Source organism: Pinus tabuliformis, chromosome 6 (assembly GCF_031772625.1).
Source record: "Pinus tabuliformis cultivar Carrire ecotype Pingquan chromosome 6, CPIR1, whole genome shotgun sequence".
In the NCBI taxonomy this organism is placed as follows: domain Eukaryota; kingdom Viridiplantae; phylum Streptophyta; class Pinopsida; order Pinales; family Pinaceae; genus Pinus; species Pinus tabuliformis.
Genome location: NC_142292.1, coordinates 1935849181 through 1935859701, shown reverse-complemented (window position 1 = coordinate 1935859701; position 10521 = coordinate 1935849181). Strand labels below are relative to the sequence as shown.

The 10521-nt window shown below is 33.9% G+C and overlaps 1 protein-coding gene across 1 annotated transcript; it reads left to right on the top strand.

Annotated features, from left to right (window-relative positions):
* The first annotated feature begins 4995 nt into the window (after positions 1-4995).
* LOC149266938 (uncharacterized protein C2F7.02c-like) lies at positions 4996-5667 on the top strand. The gene has a single exon (XM_089409673.1). It carries the CDS (start codon positions 4996-4998, stop codon positions 5665-5667), a length of 672 nt encoding a protein of 223 aa, XP_089265799.1.
* The last annotated feature ends 4854 nt before the right edge of the window (positions 5668-10521 follow it).

Sequence of the window (10521 nt, the reverse complement as noted above, 5' to 3'; positions counted from 1 at the left end):
GCTTAGTGTAAAGTTGATGTAAAATTAAGATGGAAATTTAAAAAATTCTTTGTAGGGAATATCAATTTTTGGATTATTACAATTTCTAATTTGTTATTGTAAATATTATTTTATTATTTTTAAATATGATGTTAAATGACAAAACATCTCCCATAATAAATTATAGAACACCTTTCTATACACCAATAATTATAAATATATATTATACTAAGAATAATATAATTTATTTAATTGTAAAATATTTAATTGATAACATTAAAATTAATATTATAATAGATAGTTATTTTTTAAAACATATACAATTAGTAAATATATATAGTTTTTATGAGCTCTTATAAATAGATTATCAATGTAATTAATTATATTAAATATGATTGTAATGTAACTAATTATATTATGATTGATTGCAGTAGATGAAATGCTTTATTTGTTTTTGGGAAATTTAAAAAGCAATTATGTAACAAAAATCTCTACAAAATTGAAAGTTTCTTGCTTTATAAGATTACTAATCTATACTTATAAAATTATAAAAGTCTAAATATATATAGTTTTTATGAGCTCTTATAAATAGATTATCGATGTAATTAATTATATTAAATATGATTGTAATGTAACTAATTATATTATGATTGATTGCAGTAGATGAAATGCTTTATTTGTTTTTGGGAAATTTAAAAAGCAAATATGTAACAAAAATCTCTACAAAATTGAAAGTTTCTTGCTTTATAAGATTACTAATCTATACTTATAAAATTATAAAAGTCTAAGAACTTCGACTTCATAAAATTACGAAGTTATACTTATAGAATCATAAAATAGAAAAAGTTAAAGTGCTAAAATAAACTCTATAAAATTACTAATCTATATTTATAAAATTAGAAATTCAAAAAACTTAATAAAAACTAGAACTTCATAAAATTATTAATTTATATGTATAGAATCATAAAGAATTAAAATGCTGAACAAAACTCAAATAGAACTAAGGTCTTACTTACAGTGGTGTAAGAATACATTAAATATATCCACCAATAATACAATATATAAATAAAATTCAATAATTCAAAAAAATAAATAATATATTTTAATAATATAAAAAATACCAAACTTATATTAAAGAAATAATAATAAACAACGATTCCGATAATTCGAATTTCCATAATAAACCATACGGTATTATAAATCATGAAAATTACAATAATAACGATGCAATATGTAAGTGTAACATTATTAATAATCCGATAAATAATGGAGGGGTTATTGATTTAGGTGTTAACGTTAATATGAATATTAAAAATATACATTATGGTAACATTATCGATGGTGATTATGATAATAAAGCTGCATTATATAATGGTAATGATATAAATAAGAATTGTAATATTATAAATAATAAAGACATTATCGATGGTGATTATGATAATAAAGCTTCATTATATAATGGTAATGATATAAATAAGAATTGTAATATTATAAATAATAAAGAGAATCTGAGGTGTAATTTTAATGAGGGATTTAATAATAGTAGTGGTCCTTACATAAATAATAAAAAGAATCCGAGGTGTAATTTTAATAAGGGATTTAATAATAGTGGTGGTCCTTTTAATAAAGTATTAGATGGTATTAATCGTAAAGGTGATATTAAGGGTGTGACGGTGGGTGGGTCGAGTTCCTTCCCTCAAGACAATAAGGTGGTTAATTTGTCAAGTTTTTCTTTCCAGCCCGCGGTTTTTAGTCTCTTAAGGAAAGGTCTGAATTTTGCCTTAGCTCCCAGAAAAATCCCGGTTGAAGACATCATTTGTGATGTTGAGTATGGCATTAAGAACCTTCCTGATAAGATTAAAGACACAATTAGGCAGGATTGCGCCGTTGCCCTAAGGAAGGCTAAACCTCCCCGGAGCAATATTAGCAAGGCTGAGTTCGAGGCTCTGAAGAGCTTGAACGAAAATCGGGACGTTGTGGTTCTGAAAGCAGATAAAGGTGGGGCTGCCGTTATCCTGGATAGAAAAGATTACAGATCTAAGATGCTGGACCATCTGTGTAATAGTGGGAGTTATAAGAAGCTTTCGAAAAATCCCCTCAAAAAGGTTTCCAGAGCGGTCGCTCTTGCGATCAAGTCGTGCAATTCCACGATTCCTCTAGCCCAGAAACTTATTGAGGGTAACCCCATCACTCCTAGGATTTATGGTCTTCCTAAAATCCATAAGGATGGGGTCCCCCTGAGACCCATTGTCAATACCATTGGTGGTCCGACTTACCTCCTAGCCAAGTTCCTCGCCGCAAAGTTGAGACCCTTGGTTGGGCAGACTGAGTCCTTTGTCAAAGACTCAGCTTCTTTTATTGAGGATCTTAAGAAAATTAAGCTTGAGCCCGAGGACATTCTGGTAAGTTTCGACGTGGTCTCGCTTTATACTTGTATTCCTATCAATGAGGCCATGAAGGTAATTAATAAGCTAACTGACCCGGATACGGCTAAGTTGGTTGAGCTTTGCCTTACCTCCACCTTTTTCAGCTTCGAGGGAGAATTCTATGAGCAGACTTGCGGAGTTGCCATGGGCTCCCCCTTGTCCCCTGTCGTCGCTAATCTCTTCATGGAGGATTTTGAGTCTAAGGCTTTGGCCTCCTCCCGGCTATTACCGAAGCTTTGGAAAAGATTTGTTGATGACACTGGTGTTGTCTGGTCTCATGGTCCTGATGAACTGGAGCGTTTCTTCAGTCACCTCAATAACCAGTCCACCGCCATTAAATTCACGATGGAAAAAGAAGATAATGGTTGTCTTCCGTTCTTGGATGTTCTCATCTCTAAGAAGGTGGATGGTTCCTTTTCTCATCAGGTGTTTAGAAAGAAGACGCATACTGAACAATATTTGCATGCGTCTTCGCATCATTTCCCCGCTCAGAAGTTAGGGGTTCTTAGCACGCTTGCCACGCGTGCTGTAAGAATTTCGGATGAGGAGAGCCTGGAAGCGGAGAAGGCTCATCTCCTTGATGTTTTCGAGAAGAATGGTTACAATAGGCACCTAGGTCGAAAAGCCTTCCTCAGGGCCAAAAAGGAGCCTTCAATCCGAAGAGTCCCTAAAGACCATATCATGGGTGTGAACCTTCCTTACATCCAAGGGACCACAGATAGGATTGCGAGGGTTCTAAGAAGGTACGATGTGCCTGCAACTTTTAGACCTCTCCGCACGATCCGTAGCTCCCTCAGGTCTGTGAAAGACCCTATTGACCCTAAGGACATGAAGGGCGTATATGTCATTCCATGTTCCTGTGGGACCCCTTATATTGGTGAAACTGGTCGCTCTATCAATCAACGTATTAGCGAGCATTCAGCTGACTTAAGACATGGTAGAACCAAGTCCTCTGCCCTAGCTGAACATGCGGGGAAGACTATGCATCATGTGTGTATAGAGGATGCTCAAGTCATTGCCAAAGTTGCGCAGTTTCACCATCGCAAATTTAGAGAGGCCCTGGAAATTGAGAAAAGGCCGAACAATCTTAATAGGGATGATGGCTGGAAGATTAGCAGTTGCTGGGTCCCAGCCTTGTCTTCCTAGCCTCCTCTTTCCCCTTTGGTTAGGTCTTAGGGTTTCTATCTTCCCTCTCCTCAATTTCTGTTCTTGGCGGGTGTGTCTTGGAATGCAGGAGGTAGTAATTTGGTTTTAGTAGTTTCGGGCCAATTATGGCTTTTATCCTATCCGAGGGGGTAATTCAAAATTTGATCAGATACCTTGCTTTGTTTTTTAACTAGTTATTTCCTTTAACTGAATTCATATGTATTTAATTAAAATAAACCTTTTTTAAACCTTGTAAGTAAATAATTTTAGTAATAAATATTGATTGTTTAATGGATATAAATTACTAGGTTAGATTAACATGTGCTTTAATTATGGTATTTACTTAACTAGAATACTATTTATAAGATAAAAATTATTAAGTAAATATAGAATATTTAATAAACATAATTAGTGTATGAACTTATCATAATTAATAAAAATGTTTTAAATTTAGAGGAGATCTAGTTCACCTTTGGACCCTGAATTTTAATAAGTATTACACAGTTACCTATTGTAACTATTTTATAAGAATATTTGTAATTTAATACTATTTATTATATCTAAATAATAATAAATTTAGGTTATTTGAAAAAATTTAATTTATTAATGACCTTTATATTTAATTTACCTTATTTATATTTAATTTACCTTATTTATTAATGACCAATAATTCTTGTTTACCTTTGGACCCCTTGGGTTTAAACAGTTATTATTAAATTAATACACACTTACCGATTGTAACTTAATTCTAGGAATAATAGTAATTTAATACGATTTAATTTAAATAATTTGGGGTTAATATTAAATATAGGTTATTTAATAAATATGATGATATAATGACCATTATATTTATTACTCAATTAACTAATAATAATTAATGCTTCTATTAATAAAAATCAAGGGTTTGACTTTGATCCTCAGGTCAAAATTAGCCGTTGCAATATAGCCGTTGGAGTCTCTGCACACTCTATTTAATCAAGCTTAGCCTGATCAGTTCTTCAACTTGTCCTGACGATGAACCACACTGGTTGGTTCGAAACGCGTCGACAAAAGATTGATTATGTGATTTTGCCAAAGATATCCAGACAATGTTATGGATCACAGAAGTCTAAATTCCTTAATAAACAATAAGTTAACTATAAATATCTCACACTTGATAACCGCACTTAAAATCTCAATCCCTATCTTAGTTTGCATGTTTACCGTCGCCAAATTCAATACTCGTGTTAAACGAATACAACTGCACTAAAACAGCGGATATAGGCTGAAAAGGCGTCGGCGTACTTTTCTCGTTTGAAGTTTCTTTTATAAAGAGGTAAACGTTATTATTCAATCAAAATCCATTTCTGAGTTAACCCTAAGGTTGGTCATCTGACTTATCTGTTATATGATTTCTGACTTATCTGTTAAATATCATTGGGCCTTTCTTCCTTACTTCACCGAGATGGAAATTAACAATCCCAGGCAGCAGTCAGTCTGTAATCACAATGGAGAAGGTATTTTACCTCCCATGGCAGCTGGAAATCCAAACAGAAAAACGCTGGTCTTCGATTTAGACCAAACGCTGGTGCATACGAGTGCAAAGCCCATGCCGGCCGGCTATGATTTTACGATAAGGGTTAACAGTTGTGCGAGACCATTGTACGTGTTGAAAAGGCCAGGGGTGGACCAACTGTTGCAGAGCCTGGGCGCCACAGGATTGTACGAAATCGTAGTGTTCACTGCAGCATGCGGAGTGTATGCAGATGCTGTGGTGGATGGGCTCTTGGATTCTCTGCCCGTCATTGACGGCAGTGGTAGTATAATTCCGCCCACTCATCGACTGTCCAGAAGGCATTGCCGCAAAGTTGGAGATGTGACGAGAGTGAAAGACCTGACAGTAGTGGGAAGGGATCTGGATCGCGTTATATTTGTTGACGACCGCCCTGCGTCGTATTATCTGCACCCGCTAAACGCCATTCCAATCAATCCGTGGGACGGTCTGGATTTGGGGGACGAGTCCCTCTTCAAAATCACTTCCTTTTGTGTGGAACATGCACACGCAACAACAGACGTGAGAACACTCCTTTTTAACAGGAGACTCCGTTTCAATCCTCCAGCTCCATTAGGAAGATAGGCATATTTATTTCGCCCCTCGAGATTTTGAATTTTATTAAATGGATCGTGGGTTATGGCTTTTTTTGTATATGTATAGAATTGAAAAATCATGATATTAGTGAATGATATTATAACAAAGTTTGTTTTCAAATAAAAAATCTCCAATGGATAAATTTTAATATTTTTCTTTAGATTTTTAAATCTGTATATGTTTAACGTTTATATTAATTTTTTTATAATATTGGTATTATAATGAAATATTACGAGGCACTTAACTAACTATACCTAATAACATGTGAAATAGTTATTTTTAATCTATAAAATAATAATACCCCATAGTTTTTTTTGGATATATATGATTATCAAATATGTTTCTCTTAGAGTAAATATTATTTAGTGAAATAGTCAAAGTTATGAGGTTTATAGGGATGGTTTTTGGCACATGATGAAACTAAGAGTTTAACAATTTTCAAAATCTAGGGATTCTCCATTGTTACCTATATCAGCTAAGTGGAAGGGTCACTTAACTAATTATACATAATAACATTGTTATAGGTCTTAGTTGAGTGGAAGGGGCACTTAACTATCTATGGATAATAACATGCGAAATAGTTATTTTTAATCTATAAAATAATAATACGCCATGGTTTTTTGGATTAGATGTGAGTATCTGTTTTGTAAAAAAATGGTGAAAAAAAAAATTTCATATTCCTTGTAAGTGTTAACCAATGCATAATAACATGCGAAATAGTTATTTTAAACTATATAAAATAATCATAGCCCATGACTTTTTGGATTGGATGTGAATATATGTTTTGTTCAAGGAACTCTTTGCAAAAAAGCCACATGTTCATATTCCTTGCCGGCATATATATATATTGCTTTTTATATTATTTTTAAGACTCAATATTTTTTATTTTATAAAAATAAAAGCTTAGTCTCACGCATAATTATATCATATTTATCACTCCTTAACATTTTAGAGGTAAAATCTTAGAAACTAGTAAAACAAAACAATTTATACATTTAATCTTAAATATAAAATTTTAATATTTTTGTCAATATATTAAATTTTTAATTATATTAAAAAAATGTATATATTATAATTTAAATAAAAATTTAAATTTATAAAAATTCGGGTAGTATCTCTTATAAATGTTTTTATGTATTAAATGTTTTTATGTATTATATTCTTTTTCTTAGTACAAATGTTTTAATAATATAAAGTTTAGTATTGAGTTATCTGGATTTTATGGGCTTTATTTGTTTTTATTTAAATAAAGTTTGTTTTGTTTTTCAAAATAATTTGGAAATAGTTAATTAGTGATCCAAGTATTGTAAGTTCTGAGAAAACTAAGAGATTCAAGTTTGTGGGTGGGAAGATAAGTCATAGGCCTCAAAGTTTCACTAGTAACTTCATGTCACACATGCTACTCACTTCCTTTTGAATACAAAAGAGTAATAAAATAATAAAAGAAAGATTCTTCCACTGGAATGGCTAATTTTAGTGTTTTGGATTAACTGTGAATGACTTTTCTATAAGGCACTCCTTATGAAAAGACTATTAATTAAAATCTCATACAGGTGTTTATCCCTAAAAAGATATAAATTAATAATAAATATATTATTAGATATTTTTTTCAAAAGCTTGAAAATGATTTTTCATATATATTATTATTATTTATGATTTTTATCAATATTTTTCATATTATTTATATTATTGTTGCATCTAAATGTCGGCTACAACTGAGAGTATGGGAGAGATGTCACATAACATTACTTTCAAGAGAAATAAAATAAAAAATCTATTAAAAAAATAAAACTGTAAAAATAAAAAAAGTAATATCATTATAAATAAATACTTCAATTTTACTTTAATTTTACATCATTTCAAAAGATAAAGTAATTGAAAGTAAAAAATAAAAGATTCAGGGTTTCTTTTTTGTTATGTGCTCGATTTAAGCAGAGTGGTTGCCTAAGTGACCATAAGAATGTGCTAAATAGAGCTATAAAACAATAATGACAGACGAGGAGCTTTTTAATGGACTATGATATGTATTTTTGTTAAATCATTTTTCGAAAAAAAGTAAAATAAAAATAAAATCATAGATTCAAATGCCATGTTAGTGTTAGGAGCTTTGCAGTAACATCGAGCTAGGGTTTCCAAAAAAACCCTAAACCTTACTAAACAATCCTCGTCACCACGCCTTTTTCATAGTCATTGTCACAATTGTCGCGTGCCAAGTTGAGTGCTCCAGGGATGGGGCCTCTGGAGGGAGAGGGTTTTGCCCCTTCCTTCAACTCGATTCTTACTGGAGTTGCTAGTCTTTTGCCAACTCATAAGCCTTCCTTTGGAGCAAAAAAAGGTACTTAAGCAGAGATGCCTACGCTAGGGGCACAATGGAAGACATGAATGAAGGGTCGTTTCTTGCCAAAAGGGAATAAGAATCCCAAGGTGGTCATTCCCAATAATCGCTTGGAATAGTCCTACTAATTCATGCAGGACCATGCAAGCATATGCAAGTTTATGGGCATTTGGCTGCAGGAATTTTGCATTCTCTGTGGGATCCAATTAAAATGGCAACCCAAAGCTCCCTTCGACCTTCACCTAACGGCTAAGGGATTCTTCACTATAATATTTGAAGATCTAGAGGATAGGAAAAGAATCCCAGATAATGACCCTTATTTCATGAACAACGTAGGCCTATTCATGAGAAATTGGGAACCTTACTATAACTGAGACAAGGAACAATTCCTCATTGCCCTAATCTGGGTCCACCTATACTCTCTCCCAAAGGACTTCTGGGAGCTAGACATTCTAGAAATCATAGGAAATTCTATAGGCAACTTTGTGCAGGTCACTATGATCATGCACCGAAAAATATTCTTGTCCTATGCCCGCATCTGTGTGTACATTAACATCTCTCAGCCTCTCTTGGAACCTATGGAAATTAAATATCATGATGAGACCTGGTCCTAACCATTGGACTATGAAAATTTGTTGTTGAAATGTCGATTATATCACGAATATGGTCATTTATTTTGTGAATTCCTGCAACAATCCCAGGCCACTACCTCGAACCCTACCCCAGACGGCTTCCAAGAGGTCCAACGCCAACATCCCCCTCCAAACAAAGCCACCCCTCAGACAAGGATTCCGAAGCACATGCATGGATCTACCAGTCTGTTGTGACCATCAACAACCCCCCTCCTCCTTTAGTATTAGAAATAACACTAAAGAAGTGGGGACCCTTAGTAATAAAAAATCCAAAAAGATTTTATAAACCAAAATTTGTATTATACTCCTCAAAGATACATCATATGGGGAAGAGTCAAGCATTCCTTTATGAGCACATTAAAAGAACTACGAAGAAGCGACACGAAATTCATCACATCGCATACATTGAGGAGCGCCCATAAATGACTAATCTTAAGAAAATCTCCGATGGCCGATATGCGATATCGCATATCGCAACGTCGCATAAGCAACACATGAATAAACTTGACAATCTACGATGTCGCGATCAATTCCATCTGCGATGTCGCGATAACTGCGATATGTGATCAATGCGATCTGTGATCTGTGATCAATGCGACCTGCGATCTGCGATAACTGCGATCCGCGATCTGCGAGTCACAGAAATTACCCATCACAAGTTTTCCTAGGCTCAGCACCCAAGAAAAGCAGTCCCTAAACCAAAAATTGAGCACACGGTTTAAAGAAAATTAATGAATGTATGCCAAGGTATTCATGAAGGACAGTTTTGTGTTTTTCAAAGAGTCAGTTCACTGTGGGTGTCATGATTTTACACATTTGTAGAACTTGAAGATTTCATGTCAAAATTTATTATCATTACTTTTTCCTTTGCGTGAACTGCAGGAAACCTCTCAAGAAAAAAGGGGAAAGTGTCAATGCTCGGAGAACAGAGAAGAGATGCTCTCATACACAGATGCCGCATACAACAGAAACGCAGATTTCAGAGTGTTACTGAATAGATACTGCTATCAATAGGCGATTTGACACTCAAGGTAAAGAAACTCACAAAAGCAGCATGTTTACAAAATTCTGAAGCTCATGCCCGGTAAAGGAAAAAGCGCTAAAGGCGGAAAATGCACTAGAAAGGCCCAGATCAAAGAATGGAGGCAGTTTTCGATGCGCGATTAGCGCCTAGCGCTAATCGCGCATCACTAAGAAAATTGTTCAGAAAGCAAAGTCCCTAACTTGCTTAGTCATCCATGAGTCTGGAAGCCTAAATAGCAAAAACAGAGGCAGCTAAGAGGAATCTGGGTTGTTACCAAGCATACACACAGTAAATTCGCTCAACCAGAAGATAATTCTCAAAAATATCTTCCAATTTACTAAAAAGAGGTGCCAGCACTTGGCATTTCTATTTTCATAGCTCAAACAAAAGCAGAAGACGACCAGCCGACTCTCCCCAGGCAAATGTTGCATATCCACAGCACTAAGGAGAAAATGTAGAAATAGTTAGAAATTAGATTCAATTTTTAGAAATAAGTTTGCTTAGATAAAGGGTAGTCATTTTGAACCATATCCAAAATTTATGTAATTAAGTTGTTTAGTTAGTAGTATTTAAACAATACCTCAAGGCTTGGAACCTTTCGCAAATATTTTTAAACGGTATGTAATCAGCGAAGGAATAAAATTATTTAAATGGGTGGAAGATGTTGTCAAGAATAATAATGGAGACGGAAGTCATATGGATGACATTCCAACACATGAGTTGGTGGAGAAGATTATTGAAGTGCATGATAAGTGTAGTGGTTACGTTGTGGATGCATTTCAAAGAAGCAATATTTTTTATAAATATTTGAGGGACGCATTTGAAGTAATATGTGATAAGCACATGGGCAG